The sequence below is a fragment of the Colias croceus genome, chromosome 15 (genome assembly GCF_905220415.1).
Source record: "Colias croceus chromosome 15, ilColCroc2.1".
NCBI lineage: Eukaryota > Metazoa > Arthropoda > Insecta > Lepidoptera > Pieridae > Colias > Colias croceus.
Window position 1 is genome coordinate 10171961 of NC_059551.1, and position 23799 is coordinate 10195759.

Sequence of the window (23799 nt, forward strand, 5' to 3'; positions counted from 1 at the left end):
ATATCGCTACTTGTATGGTTTTGTGTGGCTCAGCTTTCATCGTCTACAATACGTAAGGTATTGTTAATATATTCCGTTGTTCATTTAATTTGAAAGCTTAGATAATATGTGATGGGATGTGAAGGGTGAATTTATAGTTATACTAGCTTACCGCCCGCGGCTTCGCCCGCTTTGTCTAAAACCTAATAAATTATATACTAAAACCTTCCTCTTGAATCACTCTATCTATTAAAAAAAACACATCAGAATCCGTTGCGTAGTTTTAAAGATTTAAGCATACAAAGAGACATAGGGACAGAGAAAGCTAGGTACTTTGTTTTATACTATGTACCTAGTGATTGTATTATGATGTTAGAGGGGTTTGTAGTTTATTATTTGTAGGATTTAATTGTGCCTACATGACGTGGTTACTTTGCGAAAATTTCTCATCGACAGTCTTCTGAGAGCTCTAGTTAAAATATACATTTTATTGTATTGCTGCCAATGCTTGATAAGTGTACAAAGTTTGAATTATATCTGTTCGCCTAAAGTGGGTCTTAATGGAGTACAAAGGAGTAAGAACATACAAACTTAAAAAAAAGCTGATGACGCTAATAAAATCGTATCAATTAAAAGGAGTAAAAAATGCTATGAGAATGTTCCATACTTACTTAGATATCTATATATATAAAAAATTGTTTATTGTCTTTGCAACCTTAGGTACTATTTATGTTAAAAATACGTGCGATAAGAGAATCAAATGATGTGTTTAATCTGATAACAAATTATGCATTGACGTAATTTGATTAGCTGGTGGTGTAGTTTATTGCAATGTATTAATTTGTGATTTATTTGAGTTCCTGATAATTTCGATCGTTTCTATGTATTATTTGAATATTAAATGATATTTTCATAAATAACAACAGCGAGTCCTATTGACCTCAAGCCTCTCTTTGTCGTAAAATTCTAAAAGTACGTAAGTATCTACTATTTAAATACGAGTAGGTTTTTTTTGTTCATCATCATCATCAGCCCATATACGTTCCCACTGCTGGAACACGGGCCTCCTATGAGGGTACAGGCCATAATCCACCACGCTGGCCAAGTGCGTGTTGGCGGATGACACATGTCGTCGAACTTTTTAATTCTTCGACATGTCGGTTTCCTCACGATGTTTTCCTTCACCGTTCGAGCAGTGGTGATGTTACAACATGCGCAGATAAATTGAAAAATCAATTTATTTCCTGCGCGCTCGCCTGGTCTCGAACCCCGGACTTATCGATTCGAAGTCCGAGGTCTCACCACTGAGCCACCACTTTTTTGTTCATACTGGAGTATAAATATACATACCTTATAGGTACATAATTAAATCGGCTCTTCCTATACCTAATACAGTTTTTATTTATCCTTTAAGTTTAACGAGTTCTTTAATGGGAACTCTTGTTCGAAATGACTAAATTAAAATACTTTTAATAACAGACAAATTTTAATAGCGTTATTACTATATTTCAGTTCATATGAACTCTTTATTTTTTGTAATCGTGATAAGACTAGTCAAAATTGTCGAGTCTTTCAAAATGATGGAATAATCAAGCATCATATTATTATGAGAACAAAGAAATTGTTGGACTTATGTCCAGTGTGTAATTTTTATCTTTTAGTTTCAGAAAACAGATTGACGTGTAAATATTGTATAATGCAAATGTGATAACGTGACGATGTCATCACAAAATATAGAAACTGCAGAATTCGAGAACGAAGGCTAATCATAGCTGGATATTAAATAATATTGTGTCTATAGATATACCGAGATAGATGACATGGGAAATTATGTAAAAATACGTTAGTATTACGCATCTATAGATAATTATACAAGTCAAAAGTAATCTAAAAATATAATAATAGTAGTAGGTAATAGATCAAAAGAATAAACGCAGTTAGGTTGGTACATTTAAGCCATGCTGAATAAATACACAAGTAGGAATCATTGATTGACTGGTTTAACAGATAGCAGCAGTTAAAGGGTTCGATTGTACCTACACTATGTGAAATTGTTGATAAATAAAATAATAAGAGACAAGAAGAGCGACAAGAAGATCATAAATATTTATTCAAAAAAGATCAGCTATTTAGGTAACAAACGTGAATAGTATAGTATTAAATGCAATAATTTTAGCAAATGCATATTCCCTGTTAGTAACAAAAACTGATTTATTATCATTATAATACAATTTCTTGATTATGGTATCTCAGAGATAAATTAGCATCCTGTAATACGTACGAATAATATCTATATTATTCGTACCTACGTCTTTTATCATCTTAAAAGCGAGAATTTCACGAACGAAAATTTATCTTGAAATAAACGTCTGTAACTTTGTAGCTTACGGAGTATAATGAGGCAATAAAGCCTTATATCCGAGCTAACTTCGATTTATGACCAGTAAATGTGTTTATATCCTATGAGAATTTCCTTATAATTATAATCGTTAAACTGCTGCTTTATATTGACGCAAATCCTTAATATTGTTGATATTTGAACCGTTTTAAAGCGGTCATAAAGTGCCTTATTTGATTATATTACCCATAAAATATTTATATGCCAATAAGCGAAATATAATAAGAAATATTACTTTTGTAAAAAATATAATTTTTATTCTTGGAATATTATAAAGTGTCTCTCCTATTTGGGAATTGTAACCGTGTATAAAACACTATGATTATTTGTGGATCTTCTAAATTAGATTAATCCAGGTCAGCTTAAACAAATTTAGCTGGAAACATAGTCAACGATTTTGTTGGTTTGCTACAAAGTTATCAAAAGTCCTTGAAATAAACATTTCTAGAGGTAGTGTAAAAACAAGAAAAAGGACAGTACACACTAAAACAAAAACGCCGCATTAATCTAAGGAACACAAAAGGACGAATTGCGAGCGCCTGGAAGAAATAAAAAGTTCTTGCCCAAGGGCTTAAGTCCTGTTTTTACACGTATGATATATTACGACACAGGACAGCCGGACAGAATGGTATGTGAATGTGTGTTAGCTAGGCTTATGTGTGACTTTGCACCATTTTTATATGATTTTTTTACGGAATTTATCGTTAAACGTAACTAAAAGTATATAACAAAAAGGCAAAAAGTTTCGTACATAATATGCAAGTCAAAGTAAATTAAGATTGTATCGTCTGTGTTCACCCGTAAAAGCGTAGACAATGATTTCCTGCAATACTTTATGTATATAATATTCTCTATTTATAATAATAGATACCTATTATAATTAATTATAAAAGATGTAGGAAACTCAACCACTTAAGCCTACGTGTAATGTTGTGTAGAAATAAAGTGTTGCTATTAGCATAGTTAATGCAATTTTGTTGTAGAGTAAACAGTGTCATCATGTCCACAGAGTAATTCGCAACAGAGAATTGTTATATCTCGCTATTAACCTTGACTTTAGCCTTGAGGCCCTGAGGGATACAATTTTATTTCATTTCCTATATTCATATAAATTTCGGCAATGTTAAAATTAACGTGATATTATTTTTTTTATTAATTAACAAATGCATCTGCGATATCAGAATTTATATGCTAAATAAATAAATATACTAAAATGTGTATTTGCAATCCATAGTATAATAATTTTACAAGATCTTTCCACTGTATCGATTCATAAGTACGTAACTTGTTTTTATAAAAATTTACGTTTTCAATAAAATGATAGATAGGGAGGCGAAGAGGGGAATTTTCTGCAATACTCGAGCGTGGCAGTTTAAGATATGAGAGATACCTTAGACCTAATAGAACAACCTTGTTAACTATTTAGCTCTTTAAGTAGTGACGCGCGCCCAGGATAGACGATCAGATTAGTAAAAAAAAATCGATAGTCTGAAATACTCGAGCGCGTCAGATTAAGATATTGGGGGTTGATTTTAGTGTTTTAAGACTAAATTTAACTAATCTGACGATAAGTCCTTGACGCCGCCAAGTTATAGGGTCGCGAACTTGTAAAAAAAAAACGTTAATCCGGCATTCTCGAGCGCGATTGTTTTTATTTTTATTTTGAAGAATATAATCTAAAACTTACTAAAAATACAAAATCTGCCGGTTTCCGCGTGACCGGAAGTCTGGAGGAACCATTTCGTCTTCCGAAAAACGCGTTGCAGTATATAAGTCGCGAACGATACATTTTACAAAAAAAAAGTTTGAATAAACAAAAAAGGTAATTTTATTTAACACAAAAAAGGTCTCTTTACATTTTTGTCCAAAGTTAAAACTTTTTGACTTGAAGCATCATAAAAACTCAAACTCCCGGTTTTTTGAGTATATCTCGAAAACTGAGGGTGTTAAGAAAAATTGATATGAAATAACGATGATTAAAAAAAAGAAACTCTCAAACCTTTTTCGGTCAGATTAAGAGAACCCACCAACATTTTTGTCAGATTAAGAAAATATGCTTTCAGGAGACCGAGATAAACCTCCCCTATGAAAATCTGACGCGCTCGAGTATTTCAAAAGGACTTTTTTTTTCTGCATTTTCAAAAATTCATCGTAACTTATCGTCACGCCGAAATCGTCAGTTTTTTTAAGGGGAGCTTCCTTGGGGCCTACTTAACACCCCTTCCGAAAATCTGACGCGCTCGAGTAAATTTTTTTTTGTGCATTTTTGACGAATTAATATGCCTAGCCCCACCACGCAAACCGGCAGATTAGTATACCGTTGTTATCAGAGGCACTTGGGGCATACGTAGTATGAATATCTGACGCGCTCGAGAATGCCCAAGTAACTATTTTTTTTTACATTTTTGAAAATCCGTACACGCCAAACCCACCGCTAAAATGGTTTTTACCATAGAAGCTTTTCTTTTCGAAATTATTTTATCTATCGATTTTGATAAGTCTCGACGGCGCCGTTTAATTACGCCATTTAGCTACCTCGCCTCCCTATCTATGATAAGAATTCAATCAGCCGATCATTGTGTCATTATAATATCACCTAAATTCGGTCTCTTTAAATTTTCTCTGTAAATAATTCACAGCTTGACTGCATTGCAGGCAGATAGCAAGAAAGATAACAAATTTCCGTCTAATTCACAAGATTTTCTCAAGATAACAATTATCTTGTTATACATTAAATGCTATAAAAGCCGTCTGTCCCTCGCCAAAAACATTTACTAGTAGATCACAGTCACAAAAATGGTTTCCGACTTTAGAAAGAAGAAGCTCCTCCACGTCTTCACCTCCTTCTTCGACAGGAATGGAAGTGGTTCCATTGACAAGAAAGACTTCGAGCTGGCTGTAGACAACATCTCCAAGCTTCGAGGCTGGAGCGCTGGCGATGCTAAATACAAGGAAATTCAGTCGTCGCTCATGAAGATATGGGACACACTGCAAGGAAGGGCTGATGCAGACAAAGACGGTGAAATATCCGTTGATGAGTGGATCGCGATGTGGGAGGAGTTCGCTAAGAACCCCTCTGCTCCCCTCGAGTGGCAAAGCCTGTACTGCAAATTCATCTTCAACCTTGAAGACGCTAGTGGAGATGGCGCTATCGATGGCGAGGAATTCTCATCTGTGTACGCTTCCTTCGGTTTGAACAAGGACGACGCGCTCGCCGCTTTCAGGAAAATGTCTAAGGGCAAAGCCAACGTATCCTGGGCAGAGTTCCAGGACCTGTGGAAGGAATATTTCACCACTGAAGACGTGAACGCCGCGGGCAACTACATCTTTGGGAAATCTAGTTTTTAGATCTTATTTTTAGTTTAAGTGTTGAGAGGTGTAAATTGGCTCAGTATTATCGTGAAGTGATCTTGTTTTCAAAATTGTGTGGAACCTAGGTGTAATTCTAGTATGCATTTCAATAAATTTTAAGCAATATACAGTTTATTATTACTTACTAGCGAACCACCCGGCTTCGCGCGGCTGCAATGCTGATGATACATAATAATATAAACCTTTTCCTTGGGCAACTTTATCTATTTAAAAAATATTTTTACTATCAAAATTAAATGATTAGTTTAAAGATCTAAGCGTATATGGACACACAGGCAGCGGGACGCGAACTTATACTATGTAGTGATGGTTTTACAGCTAGATACTCCTAGAAAATGGAAGTATCACTAATTGGTTTACTTCATTATAATGGCATTCACAATAATATCAAACCCAAGCAATATAAGCTATAAAACACATATATATTACTATAATGTTTAACGGTCTATCGTTATGCATAAACTAATAAACCTCACAAATACAATAGGTATCGTTCTACACCCTGAGGAGTGCTACAACGTGTTACGCGTTATACCCATTTTAGCAAGTATATATTTTGTACAGGATATTATTATATGAAAGGCTAATTAAATTGCATTATCAGATTAATCGGTTACATTTGAATTATGCTGCTGTTCATCTTAATAGTGATTAATGACGCTTTATCACTTTGGCCCTTCAAATCCGTGGTAATAATAATTTATAATCATAGATGATAATTTGAAATATGTTGATTCCTAGTGCCCTGCTTCGGCAAGGTTCACATTGAACTATTATTTACTCCATCACATTATTGAAATGGGTACATAGATTTTAATTTTACTCCGTTCTCGTAGTCTCTGTTTTATTGATTGAATTACTTTAGTATTAAACAATAAACATGTGATCAGTTTTGTGTAACCGACAAAAGACATGGCCTTTTATTAGTCTCTTCCAGGAATCGAAACTAGTTTCTTTCGGTAAATTACGCTCGTATTTGTGATGGTGCATTTATACCAAACGAACAGAGCAAGAGCATTCTTTCTCAGTTCTCACTCTTCTCTGAAAACTCGTATTTAGTGTTGTTTAGTATATATTGCATAAAATATTTTGACTAAGAAAAACGAAAGAATGCTCTTCGCCTGTTTACACTGAAAGAGTTTGATATAGTCGGGTTAGAATGAGCATTAGCTCATTTGATGTAAATGCACCGTAAGATAGTAGTTGATATTTAATTGGTTAGTGTTAACTTATAAATAATGACTAGTGTAATAAATAGATAAGAAATTTGAGAGACAGATATAGTTAAAGTAAATATCGATCACTCACTATACAAGCATGTCTTGTGTTAGTTGTAAATTTACCTCAAGATTTTATAATATTTACCTATTAGCTATTGAATTTAATACTCATCTTTTTGTTAGTTACTCCAAAAGGTTTTCAATTATTGAATCAATTTCTTTGCGAAATATGAGAGATAGAGCTATTAAAAATGATTAATTATGTTGATGCATTTCACTGAAAACAAAAACAAATAAAGTTATCATTGTAATGTGAATAGTCTAATTTCGAAAAATGATTTATAAGAAATGTTTTTGTAAGCCCAATAAAGTTTGCATTGCAGACAAAGAGCTCTATTTCGATTACAAAAAATAACCTGACTATGAAACAATTGCTACGTTTTATAGCGCAAGTTTAAAACCCGTAACATGCACCTTAACACACATATTATAAGTAAATAAAAATAATCAAGATAAAAACAACAGCACCAAAAGTCCAACTCAGTAATTTCTCTGACAATTTTTCCAAAAAAGTTCCGTACAAACCATTGCGACTCCACATTCGTACATTACTACCTACTCACTAGATTGTTCTAGAATTACAGATAGCTATAAAACCGCATTAAGCGACTGCACTGGGCGATAAAAAATTCTATAATCCGGGACAATTTGGCAAATGAGTGGCGTCCCCTTCCCACCGTTACATCTCTCTTTATCGCATTAGACTCGAATTGTAGAATACATTAGGATATGTTAAGCATTTCCGAAGATTTATTTTTAATGGTAAAATGTTAGAAAGAGTAAAGATAGACAAGGCTTGGTTTGGTTTGTATAAGCTAGAATATTTCTGATAAAATACATGATTAGAACTGTTTTGTGTGTTTTATTTACTAGCTTTAAAATATTATTAATTAAGTACTTTATATTACATATTAGCGTTTTTTTGATGACGCATTTTTTTATGTAAAGTGTAGATACTTGTAAGAGGTTTTCTATCGGAATCATTTGTGTTCAAATTACCATCTGGATGTTTATTTGCCCAAAATCATTTAATTCTGCATTGTGTGTAATATGGCCCAAATATTATATTATAATAGTTACTTATTAATAGGTAAAATAAAATGCTACAGAATTTGTCACGGTAAAACTAAGTACAAGTCTACCAAACAGAAATTGTGAATAATATAAATAATACCGTATCAAATATTATCCGCTCCATGTAGGGCGTGTGTAGGATCATGACAGATGCGTTCTATCTGTCACACCGCACCAGATTCCCTATGTGTGTATGTGTGTATATATACTTGAACTAACACTATGGAAAATCGTTGAGGGAAAATTAGCGTACGAGGATGGTTACTTGGGTATTTTAGGATAGAAATTAATAGTGTTGGCAACAGTTTTATTGATGTTAAATCTTCCATATTCTTTTGTGATTGACTTAGGTACCTGTACAGACTTCCTATGAAAATGCGATTTGTATTTTTTGGATAAATTACATGCTAAAACATAATAATTAATATATAGTTTAATAGTTTATAGGTAATTAATAAACACTAAAATGAAGTGACTATTTGGCATGACATAGCATCATTTTATAAAATGAATACGAATGTATCTCTTTTAATCGCAGGTAATTATTCTATAGGTGATGATATTAAGTAACAGATAAAAATGATTATATCTATGCTTGAAATATTATTTACAGCTTTAATATTAATTTAAAACTATGCTTAGTTTAAAAAAATCGTCCTGTTACATGAAGGTTTAATAATAATCTACTAGATGTGTGACCACACTTTGCAATTTGTTATAACACTAGCTTCCCGCCCGCGGCTTCGCCCGCTTTGTTTAAAACCTAATGAATTATATACTAAAACCTTCCTCTTGAATCATTCTATCTATTAAAATCCATTGCGTAGTTTTAAAGATTTAAGCATATACAAAGGGACATAGGGACAGAGAAAGCGACTTTGTTGAAGTGAAACTTCTTTATCGGGGTTGGACAAAAATTTAGTGTAACATTTTTGCGTTACGCTGCAGGCGTGACATTTTTGCGTTACGCCGTAGGCGTGACATTTTTGCGTTACGCGCCAACTTTTTCTTATCCCTAAGTTTCACTTCTTACGTGTGTACTTTAGTACACGCACACATTTTTTTTTATACTATGTAGTGATAATGTAAATACTTAACGTCATAAGTTTTGAACAAACAGATGGGCTAAGAGTTATTTAATATTTGAAGTTTCAATCTATACGTTCAGTAAACTGACTTTTTAATATGATCAACGTCAGGTTACGCTAAGTTTAGAACTTTGTAAAGAAGTAACTTTGAACCTTCATTTAAAACTAATACCTGCATTTAGAAAGACTTGGGATCTAATCCCTTATAACGAGCTCATTTTTAGGATTCCGTACCCACAAGGGTAAAACAGGATCCTATTCAGAGGCGGCTCGCCCTAAGGAGCGCTGGTGCAGTGAACTCCCATAAATAATTATAATAAAATCATACTCCTTAATTTCATTATTAATATTAATTATTACTATTTAAAATCAATCGTAATCGTAAAAAACTACTGGCAATACTAATGAATATATCCATCATTCCATCATTCCGTACACCTGTAGTTATAATACTGTATTATATAAAGCGCGTAGCGGAGCGCTCACGATTGCGCTCCAATGAAAAAAATATTTAGTACATTTTCTAATACGATATCCAATAGGAGTGAAAGAGATAGTTTTGTCAGAGTCCTACGCGTGAAACAGAAGATTTTCTATGAAAAAATAGCAAAATTCGGAGCGCCGCTCCCGCAAACGTTGCCGGTTCGTTTTTACCGCGCGCCCGGGCACCCGTACACAAGACAGCGATATCGCGCGACGTTGCTTATATAAACAAACACTCTAGTCAACTTGACTGCACGCGCGCGAATGTATATTCGGGAATTTTCTAATTAAAATCATAAGATACGTGTTGACTGTTGAAATAGCCTGTAGTTATCAGTATTACTTGTGAGTGTTAAAATGGACAATTATAATGTGGCGTTCATTAAAAAGTGTGTTAAAACGTTACAAATTCGGCTTGAATTGAAAGCTAAGGGACCGCCACGGCCTGAACTTGACCTTACGCAAAAATATACGACAAAAACGAAAACATATACGCGTGTGTTTAAATCCGAACAATATGTGAAAACACCGTGGTTGTGTGGTTGTGATGAACATGAAAGCAACAAACTATTTTGTTTTCCGTGTCTTTTATTTGAAGCGGGCGCGGCCGGCGGAGGTGAGAGTGCTTGGACTGAAACGGGCGTTGACGACTTAGCTCATCTTTCAATCAAGATGAAAAAACATTCACAATCTCGGTAGGTACCATTTGTCGAATGAACTGCAATTGGCGTCTACCGGACGACAAGACATTCGTAAAGCACTAGATTCCGCGTACCGAAAGTCAATACGCGAGTTCAATGACCGTGTCGATGAAAACATACATATTTTACGAAGGTTAATAGATTGTGTCAAGTTATAGATATTATTGCACACCAAAAAGAAAGACGTATGCATTTCCTCTATAAGTATTTTTTTAATTAAATTGTACTGCTTTACACCATGTATTTTCAGTGTTTTATTTCAAGTGAACACCCATAAAATTTTGTCACGAGCCGCCTCTGATCCTATTATTTCATTCTTCTGACGTCGCTGCCCGTCTGTCTATCCGTAAGTCCGTTTGCAACCAAACTGTGTCTCTCGAACCGTGATAATTATATACCTGGAATCTTATAAAAAAACTGCATCAAAATCCGCTGTCTACTTTTTAAGATCTAAGCATAGTACAAACATACAGACAGACACGGTGAGTAACTTCGCTTTATACTATGTAGTGACTAACCATGAAAATGCACATATAAAAAAAAGCAAAAAGGTCAGGTATTTTGATTTTGATTTACGCACGTTTGTTATCTCGGATCTGGAAATTATTTATCGAGTGATTGAATCTTTGACAATTGGACGGTGTTCTGCACTCGTTGCATACAATAAGTTTTGATGTAAAGTGATCTCTATCATTCAATAGATAGGTACTTAATTAATATTTTTGTAAGCATTTGTAGAAAATATTTGTTTTTCTTTATTTTTACGACTGAAAATAGTCTAAAGCCTAGTTGAATAAATTAATATATATATATATAATATATGAGTTTGAATTTGATCTTTTGCGACCAGAAAAATAATTGAAGATTATTACCCTTATAAGAAGTTTGATACAAAATTATTCCTAATATGTTGATAATATACCTCATTTCTTTCATTTTAGCTGATTATGGATAGCGTGATCAATTCGAATCAGAAACGAAAAACAACTCTGGATCGGCCGTTAAGATATGAAAGCAGTGTTATACAAGCTAACTACTATTTCATAACATTTTTACCTTCGATTGACACGCGTAATTCGTATAAAATCGTTTTTAAATCACCACCGTAAATTATGTAATATTTTTTTGGCTGACGCTTTATTGTACAATACCATCCAGTATTATCGATAGATTGTATTTGTTGTACTATAAAAAGCGTCAGTCATTAAACTACTGGCACTGTCACCTGCTTAATTATAAAAAAGAAATCAAAATGATGTCCGAATTCAGAAAGAACAAATTGGCATGGATCTTCAAAACATTTTACGATGCCGACGAGAGCGGTTTCGTTGAGAAGAAAGACTTTGAGGAGAGCATGAATAAATTAGCTAAGCTCCAAGGATGGAAGGAGTCTGATGTAATTTACAGCATCGCTAAAGACGTATCAGCACAAATCTGGGAAGGTTTACAGAAGATGACTGACGTCGATAACGACGGCAAAGTGACTCTGGACGAATGGATGACAATGTGGGACATTCAAGGCTCAGAACTGCCCGAGTGGAACAAATTATACTGCAAAATCACTTTCCATATCCAGGATGCTACAGGTGATGGTTCTGTGGATGAAGATGAATTCGTGAGGGTCCACGTTGGATTCGGAGTGCCGAAGGAGGTCGCCGCGGAATCGTTTAAGAAGCTCTCGCAAGGCAAACCGAGCTTGAGTTGGGAAGAGTTCGAAAAGTTGTTCACTGAGTTCTTCTTATCTGACGATGAAAATGCCCCCGGAAATTACATTTTCGGTTCAAATAAATTTAAGTAATAGGTTAGTATAGCTGTATGGTGTATGTATTGTTCAATCGATTGAGTCTTATTTATTGAAATATAGTGCTTTTTATAACATTATTTTTATTTTCTGATGAGATGAATATTTTGGCTACTAGATGATTTTTCTTTAAAAGTAATTGACTTCACCTATAATGATTATTTGAATATATTACATTTTTAACGACATTAAACATAATATTCAAAACCCTTTCGTTATCAGTGTGAATGATTTCAGTACTGATAAATATCAAATATGCAATGCTTAATAATATTAAATATTACTGATAACATTTAATGAAATTATAATGCATTATGAAACTTAGTTTTCTTTTTTTATATTAATATTAAGGTATCAGGTACTATTTACATGATTTTACCATCAATTTTCATATTTTTATGGTACAATAATTAATATTAATGATCCGCAAATCATAAAACAATATTAAAATCCAACACATGATTAAATTTACAACCGAGACGACGATAATAATTATTAAGTTTATCAACCGATTATTTTAATCTTCAGGCCTATAAAAGGCGGCATCAGAATCTGCACTTAACTTATTTAAAGCCTTTTGCTTAATTCACGTTCAAAAACGTAACAAAATGATGTCCGACTTCAGAAAGAAAAAACTGTTATTCGTTTTCAAGACAATTTTCGACGCTGATGAAAGTGGAGAAGTAGAGAAGCAGGATTTTGATCTGTTTTTGGAGAGAATCTCGAGACTTCTAGGCTGGAAAGAAAGTGATGTTGTGTACCAAGTGGCTCAGGAATCGTTAGCTAAGATTTGGAAAGGTATATCTTGTGGAGCTGACACTGATAAAGATGGTAAAGTAACTGCGGACGAATGGTTGGCTATGTGGGATTTACCCGCGTCTGTGTGCCGTTCGTGCTTCAATGAATGGCAAAAATTGTTCTGTAAGGTCTTCTTCTATATACAAGATAAATCATCAGATGGTGCTGTGGACTGTCAGGAATTTGTTGACGTCCATGCTGCTATAGGCTTACCAAAAGAAGAAGCGACTGAAGCCTTTAACAAACTATCACAAGGAAAGCCTAGTATTTCGTGGGAAGAATTCGAAGAACGATACGCTGAATATTTCTTATCGGAAGATATTAATGCACCTGGTAACTGGCTTTTTGGTTCGAATAAGTTTAATCAATAAATAAATCTTTTTGTACATTAATAATAGGCTATCGTCATATCGTTTTCGTTTTTGTCTCATTAATTGCGTGCATTTGTTAACGAAATTAATAATTTTTTATAACTTTAAATAAAAATTAAGGTCACAAAAATATTTATAACAACGAGTGCTACAACAAATTAAATGCAACTGTTACATAAAAAAAAATATAAGATAATAGCGAGAGTTATCAAACACGATATCTACTTCTACTGTAATAATATTATTAATCTATCCACAAATCAGGGATGTCCATTACGTCGTCTTTTCTTATCAATATGATTACAATTATCAGAGCAAAAGTTATAAAAAGACGATTAATAGCAGTATTAATATTTATTACTTTAGAAAACGATACAGTAAAACAGTCAAAATGGTCTCCGAATTTAGAAAGCAAAAATTATTGCACGTTTTCAAGATTTTCTTCAACGCTGATGCCAGTAGTGTAATCGAGAAGAAAGACTTTGAAGATTCATTGAAGAGGATTGTTCAACTGCAAGGATGGAAGGAAGGAGATATAATATACAGTATGGCTCAAGATATAATGCTCCAGATTTGGGACGGGTTCCAAGCAGCCGACGCTAACAGCGACGGGAAGGTAACTGCCGAGGAATGGATAGCAATGTGGGACAATCAAGACAAAACTGACTTCCCTGAGTGGCAGAAACTATTCTGCAGAGTCTGTTTCCATATTAAAGATTCGTCCGCAGATGGTTCCCTGGATGCTGCTGAGTTTATAAGAGTTCTTAAAAACGCTTTCGGTGTATCCAATGATGACGCGAAATTAGCATATGAAAAGGTATCACAAGGCAAGTCAGGTGTTTCGTGGGAAGATTATCAGCAGCTGTTCAAGGAATTCTTCATCGCTGATGACGTCAACGCACCTGGAAACTACATATTTGGAGCCGCACCTTTCTTGAAATAAATACTGATAAAACGTTAAGTTACTGTGTTTCATTTATCTATCGTTGCTTGAATTTTTCAAATAATAAGTACAAGCTCACTGTAAAATTTGTTTTCCTACTTGTACAAAGAAATATTACGGACGCTTCAGTGGGCAATTGAGAAATTTTAACAAAATATTATTAAATAGTTTGCAGGCAGTCTTCCTAGTTTTGTGTTATTTTTAACTCGCGGAGATTTTAATAAAAGTTTTATGTCCGCACCGTCTGGATTCTTTTGAAGTTTGCAAGTTAAATAATATCGAAAAGTAATTTTCTTATATAAATACAGTTAGCTGATGCCTACGACTTTACTCGCATTGTAACCTTAGGTTTACATTTAAAATATTGTGAGAGTAAATTAAAAGTTTGAAGACTGCATACATGAAATAATTTGAATAGCCGTTGAAAGTTTCAAAGTAATGTCGTGTGTCTCGAACTTATGAATTTTCCCTCAAGGCGAGCTTTCTCTACATCCTCAATCGAGTTTTTTTATCAGTTTGCATTGGGGTAGAACTTGAATAATATTGATGGCATAAATTCTAACGAGTAGGCGAGGAATATTTTAGCAAGCATAATATAAAAGAAAATCGTAAATTTTAATAAACAGTTTCATTTGCAATTTGTAATGAGGTTAAGACAGCCTGCGGGGATTTCAGGGGTCAGTTATAAATAATGAATAATTAGGGAAATACTAAATAAAAGTGGACATTTTTGAATACGCCGAGTGCTAATTATAGCTTGAGCGTGACTGTGGGACTCGAGCGTTTGTGTGTGGTGCAAAGCGCAGGAGACGGCGTATTTATAATAATAAATACAAGGTATACTGTAACCAGAATAAACACAGTAGAGTGAGATAATATTAATAAACCTAAAATATATTATGTATATATGCATTTTGCTATTATTTACCAATCGAGTTTTTTTTCGTTTATATATTTTAATGTTATAGATATTCTAAACAAACAGTGAATTAAATTACAAATTTGCTTTTCTTCAAATTACAAACAAAAATTTGTAAAAACATTAAAAACATAAAGTATGTTTTGTATGGTTTGAGATTTTCTTAATTTAAAAATAACAATAATAATTGAAAATTATGAATATACTCGTATTTGTCACTCAATCATTGGCTGATATATTTGGATTGTTGGTAACCAAATCGATTCTTATCAGTGTAAAATATAATTATATTTATCTTTATAGCCTGGGAAAATAGCCCCGATTAGCACACCTAGATATTGTGATAATCGTGTTACAAAGATCATCCACAAATTTATCATTTAGAACATCTTTTGGATTCTATAAGTTACACCGGTTAACGCTAAACTCTTTCAGATACCTAAATTTTACTATTGTTGAGAAATTTCCTAAGCTTGACTGGTCTTCAATTGATGCTGTGAAAGAATATTAGAAAGACAATTAGATTTTCATATCTATGTCAATATGTATTATAAGGCTGAAGAGTTTGTTTACTTGCTTCAACGCGCTAATCTCAAGAATCACTATTCGAAAAATTATTTCACAGTTAGATAGTCCATCTATCGAGGAAAATTTTCATCACGCTAAGATCATTAGGACCAGAGCAATGCGGATAAAACAAGAGGCGCCAGTTAGTTTACAATATTAGTATAAAGTTTACAACTCGCACCACACGCCAGGGCTCAGGCAGTTTGCGGCCCTACCTGAAGTGGCTTCTCGAATATTTATGGCCACGTTATTACGTGTAATCGCTGCTAAAATCTGCCCCCTTTATTATATGATCTCCGGGACATTTGTTTTAGTGAGAACTGTGAATTGGGAAATGAATTGTGCTTTCTACGCTTTGTGTTTTAATAAAGTTGTTAAGAGCGGAGATTGATAGTTAGGTTTGTTATTTCTAAGTAAAATTTTAAGCGGTTGTTTAATTTAGTGTTTCGTATTAAAAATAAAGGTTATAGAACAGTATTTTGTGCTACTGTTGTGTTATAGTATTATTTTTATTTTCTCATGTATTTCAGGAAACAAACTTTGACTTCAAAGCTGAATTGACCAGGTTACTGAAGATATAATTCTTTAGTCTTTGTTCTCTCTACAATAAATATCAGATAGACAAAATAATATCATAACTATACGTTACACCACAATTCCTGTTTTTCTCACGACCAAAATGGCAAGTACCGAAAGTCCCGAATTAAAATCTTGACTGATATATCGCCTAATATTCGCGAACGCGTCGAAAAGGCAATTAATGTGAAACCGTCGTGTGTAAAGCATTGCACTCATATTGCGAATTCGCGTATATTTCAATGGTGTGAAAAGACAATTTAATTTTGACAGACAATTATTTGGAAGAATATAGTGTCTAATTGGTATTTGGATTTAATTTTGGTAATGTTCGCGAGTATTTTCTAGACTTAATCCTGAAAATCCTTTGTTAGGTACATTCCCGATAAAATAATAATAATAATAATAAGGGCGTAGGGATGTGACGACCCCATCGCCCACGGTTGAAATATCTATGGTCTACGTGACAATAGATATTTCACCCGTGCAGTCAGTCAACCCGCAGGACACCTTGTGGCGGGGTGTCGGGGAGTAGCGACCCCGCGGGAACCGAGCGCTCCCGGGGGAGGCCCCTGTCTTCATCTCCGGCTTGCCTTCACCGGCCGGTCGGAGTGAAGCCTGACGAGGACAGGACCCCCACCTCTGGCTTGCCTTAACCGGCCGGCCAGAGTGGAGTCGCGAGAGCTTTTAGCTCGAAGGGTGGATGCGAAGCGTAAGTGGCGAGTGGGCACGTGATGCTGGACCCTCAGGGAGCGCGTGATCGTAGTTTAAAGTCCAGGGACGCCTCTCCACCCTTAGCTGCTCACAATATGTTGCCCCCTTGTCGCACTATTGCAGCGACTTATTTCGGGGGCCCATACAGTGAGAGGGCGAGTCACCACCTGCCAACAATTTTTTGCTATATCTTAGTAGAAAGGCAGGTGCCATAGTCTTCCATAGTCCTTAATTCCGGTCCATTAACATCCCATTCCATAGCCCAGTTTATTTTGTTTCCTTATCTTGCAATAGTCCTACATCGGCCGCGGACTGCCCAGGGCTGTATCTCTATAGTGCAGTCATGGGCAGGCTGCGGCTGGTGTCCCACAACACAGTAAAGTTCTCGAAAGGGCCTCTGCGTGTTGGATCCGTGTCCCCACGTAAGCCTTCCAAAGGACCGGGTACTTTCCTTATGATGGTACCCGTGTATTATGGAACTGAGATACATAATAATAATAATAAGTCCTAAATTCCGGTCCATTAACATCCCTTTCCATAGCCCAGTTTCTTTTGTTTCCTTATTTTGCAATAGTCCTACATTGGCCGCGGACTGCCCAGGGCTGTATCTCTATAGTGCAGTCATGGGCAGGCTGCGGCTGGTGTCCCACAACACAGTAAAGTTCTCGAAAGGGCCTCTGCGTGTTGGATCCGTGTCCCCACGTAAGCCTTCCAAAGGACCGGGTACCTTCCTTATGATGGTACCCGTGTATTATGGAATTGAGATACATAATAATAATAATAAGGGCGTAGGGATGTGAATAAGGGCGTAGGGATGTGACGACCCCATCGCCCACGGTTGGAATATCTATTGTCTATGTGACAATAGATATTCCACCCGTGCAATCAGTCAACCCGCAGGACACCTTGTGGCGGGGTGTCGGGGAGTAGCGACCCCGCGGGAACCGAGCGCTCCCGGGGGAGGCCCCTGTCTTCATCTCCGGCTTGCCTTCACCGGCCGGCCGGAGTGAAACCTGACGAGGACAGGACCCCCACCTCTGGCTTGCCTTAACCGGCCGGCCAGAGTGGAGTCGCGAGAGCTTTTAGCTCGAAGGGTGGATGCGAAGCGTAAGTGGCGAGTGGGCACGTGATGCTGGACCCTCAGGGAGCGCGTGATCGGAGTTTAAAGTCCAGGGACGCCTCTCCACCCTTAGCTGCTCACAATATGTTGCCCCCTTGTCGCACTATTGCAGCGACTTGTTTCGGGGGCCCATACAGTGAGAGGGCGAGTCACCACCTGCCAACATATTTTTACTTTCTTTTAGTAGAAAGGCAGGTGCCATAGTTTCCCATAGTCCCCAGTACCAGTCCATTTAGCATCCCAATCCATAGCCCAATTATTAAATTTCCATACCCTGCAATAGTCCTTCATCGGCCGCGGACTGCCTAGGGCTGTATTTCTATAGTGCAGTCATGGGCAGGCTGCGGCTGGTGTCCCACAACACATTAAAAGTCTCGAAAGGGCCTCTGCGTGTTGGATCCGTGTCCCCACGTAAGCCTTCCAAAGATCCGGGTACCGTCCTTCTGGTGGTACCCGAGTATTATGGAGAAGAGAAACATAATAATAAATAATAAATTCTTTATTGCACACCAAGTAAAATAACAGAGTAAAAAACAGCACATAGAAACAATGTACAAAAGGCGGTCTTATCACTTACAAGTGATTTCTACCAGACAACCTGTGATATTGGAAAATGCTGGAAGAATACATTTATGGAGGTGTGAGCAAAAGAGCACTTAATATTTAAAATAAATAAATAAATAAAATAACATACATATATTATATATAGTACACCAATATATATACCTACATATTATGTAATAATAATACATACAATGTTAAATAGTATTCAAAAAATTTAAAATATAATAGATAAATTTATAACGAAAGATAATATTTTTTTACCAAACTATCGAACGTAGATATGGTTTGTGCATGTTTGATTGAATCTGGCAACGAATTCCAAAGATTAATAGCGTTCATAGTAAAAGAGTGATGGTAAAAGTTAGAGTGGTGAGATGGAATTAGAAGAGAAAGGGAGTAAGGAGATCTCAATACCAAGCTGTTGGAGTGACGAAATATAAATCTTTCCTTAAGATAGTTCGGTGTTCTAGCGTCGAACAATATGCCGTAAAGAAGATGAAGCATGCGAGCATTCCGTCGAGAACGTATTGGCAACCATTTGAGTTTCGTACGGAAGTGGGATACGTGGTCATATTTTCGCAAACCGAATATGTACCTTATACCGAGGTTCTGAAGGCGTTCGAGAGCATCTAATTGGTTTTCATTAAGATCGGGATAGGCACAGTCACAATAATCGAGGATTGGATGAAGTAAAGCTTGTACTAACTCAATTTTAGTGGGGATGGGAAGAAGGTTACGTAAACGTCTGAGGGAACCGTAAGAACTAAACATTTTTTTTCGCACTTCTTGAAGCTGCTGTGTCCATGAAAGAGTCTGATCGAAGTATATTCCTAGATTTCTGACACTGGAGCTGTAAGGGATAATAACACCGTCTACAATAACCTTGGGAATGGTGACCCAGTCAATTTTATTTACGAAGTGTCGACTTCCGACTATGATTGATTGTGTCTTATCTGGATTTATATTCACTCCGTGCGCTTTGCTCCATTTTATTATTGATTCAAGGTCCTTATTGATTTGACGTACTGCATTAGGCAAATTCTCGTATGATGAGTGAGTATATATTTGCAGATCATCTGCGTACATGTGATATAAAGAGGAAATGTTGTGAGTGATGGAATTAATAAATAGAGAAAACAAAAGAGGAGACAGTACGCCGCCTTGAGGAACACCGGCAACGACATCACACCAAGATGAATAACAGTCATTACTGTAGATACGTTGACGGCGTCCTCGTAGATAGTCGTACATCCAGCTAATTACAGTATCGGAAATATTAAGAGAAGAAAGTAATTTTAAGAGAATATCATGATCTACAGAATTAAACGCATTACTAAAATCAATTAATGTGAGGAGAGTAAGTTGCTTGTTATCCATTGCCATTCGGATATCGTCGGTGATCTTAACTAAGGCAGTGGCCGTACTATGACCAGGACGGAAACCGGATTGGAAAGGATCGAAAAGACTATGGGAGTTTATAAAGGTCGTTAACTGGTTATGGACAAGACGTTCGAGAACTTTGGATAGGAAAGGAAGAATGGATATTGGACGGAAATCAGACAATGCGGAAGGATTGCTTTTTTTAGGAAGTGGGATAATATGGGCATCTTTCCATGATGTTGGGAATTGACAGGACGTAATGGAGAAATTTAGGATGTGAGTTAAAGTGGGAGTTAAGGTGTCGAGGATAGGAATGATCATATTACGGCCAATATTGTCACAACCAACAGATTTAGAGGCAATGGATAAGATAGCATTTCTAACGCTACTCACAGCAAATGGACTGAAGCAAAAAGGAGGAGAATTAGGAAGAGAAGTATTAGAAAGAAGGTCAAGAGTACATTTTTTTAAATTCGGATCAAGTAAAGGAGAAGAGCAAAAAAAAGTGTTAAGTAAATCAATATTAACGTTAGAAGGGATTGAAGAAGGAGAAGGTTTGCCAACACCGAGAGACTTTAAAAATTTCCACACTTTGCTGGGGTCTCCGTTTTCAATTGAGCCGTGAATGTGTCGTTGTTGCGCGTCCCTGCACATTGTACTACAGCGGTTGCGAATCGTTCTGTATCTTTCGCGACTAGCTGGAGAATTATTTGCCTTTAATAAAGCCTTAGCACGATTTTTTTTATTGACTAGTGACTTAAGTTCAGGCGTCAGCCACGGCGCCGGTAAATGTTTGAGCTTAATGGGTCGAAATGGGGCATGTTTATCATAAAGTCGAAGAAGAAAGGAGTTAAATAAGTTTATTTTAGCATCAATATCATCAGCGTTCGTAATAAGTGACCAATCCAGGCTTTTTGCTTCCTCGACGAGACTTTCTATGTCCATTCCGCTGAAATTGCGCTGCATTATTACTTTAGGCTTATACTTCGGAGGTCGGATTTTGTATGAGACAAAGATGAGGTCATGGTAAGAAAAGCCTTCGGCTGCACATTGACCAAATTTGGCCACGTAATCAGGAGAGGACACTATAATTAAATCCAGAAGGGAAGGGGAGGAGTTAGGGAAATGATGCGTGGCATTCAGCGGGAGGATGTTCATATTGTAACAGTCAATCGTTGATAGAAGTTTCTTCGACCTGTGATCATTTTTTAACAAGCAAGTATTTAGGTCCCCCATTAAGATCACATGTTGGAAAGAAGGTGTAAATTTGTCAAGTAAGTGATCAAAATAAGAAAAATAGTCAACAGAAAGATTAGGACTATACAGTGCACCCAAGAGAACTTTTTGATGACATAATATTGTTATTTCAAGAAATAAATGTTCAAGTGAGTCAACAGGAGTAGGTTGCGGTGAAGCAGATATGACCGAATAAGTGATGCTGGATTTTAAATAAATTGCAACTCCACCACCTACTCGACCAACGCGGTCGTTTCTTATAATATTGAATCCTGGGAGAGAGTAAGCAGTAGAAGGCAGACATGGCTTAAGCCAAGTTTCAGAGATAACGATGGCGTGAATGCAACTACAATCGAAAGAAGTTAAGAAATCGGAATAATGCGCTGGAAGGCTTTGAGCATTTATATGAATCACGTTAAAGTTTTTTACTACATTCGAAAATTGGGATATGAGAGTTTCGTTTAATGGAGTAGGGGAAATACTATGGTAACTACCATCACTAGAGTAATCATCGCTATCTGTATTGAAAATATCTTCGTTAATCAATTCACTACTGTTAGACGACATAATATTATATACTACAATAAAATTATTGAAAAAGTAAATTTATGCAAAAAAATAAATAAATAAATAAATAAATATATATATATATCTTAACTATTAATAAAAAAAAAATATAAAAAACTTAATAACTAATTAATATAATATATTATTCTCAGCTAATTCCTGTACCAGCCAGTGTCGAACACAAAATGAAAAGAAAATGTATTTATATTTTTACATCATGGTAACACTGTTTCCAACCGTTAATCAAATTGCTAGTATCCGGAACATCGAATATTACACTGAAAAAATTGCTCATAACATATTAATAAAAAATAAATTTATTGAGGGTAGTTGAATTTAAAGTTGTAAACAATTATTGTGATAATCTCATATTCAGTGCAAGAAACAAGTAAAACTTTAAAACTAATGAAATAGAAAATCGAGTGAAATAGTTAATTGTTTTAGAATAGTCCTTGTTTAAAAATAGATATTTAGAAAATAAATAAAACGTACGTTAACGAGCTTTGGGAATTCTTTTTGACCTTGCATTAGGTATGGTCTTCTTATTCTTTTCGGCATCCTGTGAAGTCCCAGCCGCGCTTGAAGAATTTTCGGGGTTGGAAGAAGATATAATGGCATCCAATTCGGACATACAAGTGATGCGGTGTCTAGTGTTTGAAGAGTCGATTAGGAAAATTTGACCATCACGGGTCCAGCATTTTGTTACACCAAGTCGCTTACGGGCACTCATAAATGTATCGTGACGACTCTTTGTAAGGAACTCTGAAACAGTGTAACCAGAATCCTTTAAACAGGCTTTAGAAAACCACACACTATTGCGAACACGAATATCACAAAACTTCACCAAAACTGGTCGAGGATTCTTGGATCTCTGATGGCCTAATCTGTGACAACGACTGAAGGCATCTTTATCAACATCAGGAACGTTAATGTCATCAGAAATTATTTTTGTAACGACAGCCGTGATATCTTCTTTATCGTGTTCTGCAATACCGTGGATGAGCAGCATCTTCCGGCGGCTTCGCATCTCCAGCTGGTCTTGTATGTTTGTAAGAAGATTTACTTGGGCTTGGAGAGACTGAAGCGCTTTGCAGACGAAGGAACGGAAAGCTTCAAAATCACTGGCAAGTTTTGAGGTAGGACTTGTAGATGCAGGTGGGTGTGATGTTTTTTGCAGTTCTTTTTGAAATTCCATCATTCGTTGATTAAATTCAGTGTTCATATCCGAAATAGACTGTTTTAGTGAATCCATTGTCCGGAATATTTGGATATGACAGAGAGTTGAATCAGGTAGAATCCAGGTAGTGAAAAACGATGTAAGAATAAGAGCTAATTATAGGAAATATATAACTGGGTGGTACAGTAGTGATTTAAACCATATTTTGGGATAAACAAGTTAAAATAAAAACTATTTTAAATTAAAATTGGCACAGCGAAAATAAACGTGACTTGCTCTCTTTACGCCTACCCCCGAAAAAGATACCTACTTAAAACTCCAAAAGTAATAAAAATGCATACATAATGATCAGGTCTTTATGGATCATTAAAAAAGCTTAATACTCTAGGAACTCCTAAAACTTTCACTCTAATTTAAACGCCCATGTAAAAAACATCAATTGCACTGATATCCTAACTCTTAAAGCACAATTTTATTTGCTACATTCATTCCATTAGCAATCCAGTTTTGGCGGAATTCCGGCATGAAGCAATATTACTCCGGTATTGCTTATTTTCTAAAAACTTTCCTACAGTGCTCTGTCCAAAAGCCACAGCGCTATGTCACAGTTCGTTTGATTACATCTAGCCCACTATTCGAGCTACTAAAATTGGATGTGGCAATAAATTATTAACAACTAGCTTCCGCCCGC

The 23799-nt window shown here is 35.8% G+C and overlaps 5 protein-coding genes across 5 annotated transcripts; 4 read left to right on the forward strand and 1 right to left on the reverse strand.

Moving 5' to 3' along the window:
* Positions 1 to 5136: 5136 nt before the first annotated feature.
* On the forward strand, positions 5137 to 5854 carry LOC123697912 (sarcoplasmic calcium-binding proteins I, III, and IV-like). The gene has a single exon (XM_045644484.1). It carries the CDS (start codon positions 5174 to 5176, stop codon positions 5723 to 5725), a length of 552 nt encoding a protein of 183 aa, XP_045500440.1. The 5' UTR covers positions 5137 to 5173; the 3' UTR covers positions 5726 to 5854.
* Positions 5855 to 11627: 5773 nt separating this feature from the next.
* Positions 11628 to 12173, forward strand: LOC123698246 (calexcitin-2-like). The gene has a single exon (XM_045644826.1). The coding sequence runs from the start codon at positions 11628 to 11630 to the stop codon at positions 12171 to 12173; it is 546 nt and encodes a 181-aa protein (XP_045500782.1).
* A 611-nt stretch (positions 12174 to 12784) lies between these two features.
* On the forward strand, positions 12785 to 13345 carry LOC123698247 (sarcoplasmic calcium-binding proteins I, III, and IV-like). Its single transcript, XM_045644827.1, has one exon. The coding sequence runs from the start codon at positions 12785 to 12787 to the stop codon at positions 13343 to 13345; it is 561 nt and encodes a 186-aa protein (XP_045500783.1).
* Positions 13346 to 13736: 391 nt separating this feature from the next.
* On the forward strand, positions 13737 to 14288 carry LOC123698248 (calexcitin-2-like). The gene has a single exon (XM_045644828.1). It carries the CDS (start codon positions 13737 to 13739, stop codon positions 14286 to 14288), a length of 552 nt encoding a protein of 183 aa, XP_045500784.1.
* A 7798-nt stretch (positions 14289 to 22086) lies between these two features.
* On the reverse strand, positions 22087 to 23216 carry LOC123698048. The gene has a single exon (XM_045644635.1). The coding sequence runs from the start codon at positions 23181 to 23183 to the stop codon at positions 22425 to 22427; it is 759 nt and encodes a 252-aa protein (XP_045500591.1). The 5' UTR covers positions 23184 to 23216; the 3' UTR covers positions 22087 to 22424.
* Between the last annotated feature and the right edge of the window lie 583 nt (positions 23217 to 23799).

What these genes read in the sequence shown, in the direction of transcription:
- LOC123698246 (XM_045644826.1), top strand. Translation starts at nt 11,628, where the DNA reads ATGATGTCCGAATTCAGAAAGAACAAATTGGCATGGATCTTCAAAACA.
- LOC123698048 (XM_045644635.1), bottom strand. Translation starts at nt 23,183, where the DNA reads ATGGATTCACTAAAACAGTCTATTTCGGATATGAACACTGAATTTAAT.
- LOC123697912 (XM_045644484.1), top strand. Translation starts at nt 5,174, where the DNA reads ATGGTTTCCGACTTTAGAAAGAAGAAGCTCCTCCACGTCTTCACCTCC.
- LOC123698248 (XM_045644828.1), top strand. Translation starts at nt 13,737, where the DNA reads ATGGTCTCCGAATTTAGAAAGCAAAAATTATTGCACGTTTTCAAGATT.
- LOC123698247 (XM_045644827.1), top strand. Translation starts at nt 12,785, where the DNA reads ATGATGTCCGACTTCAGAAAGAAAAAACTGTTATTCGTTTTCAAGACA.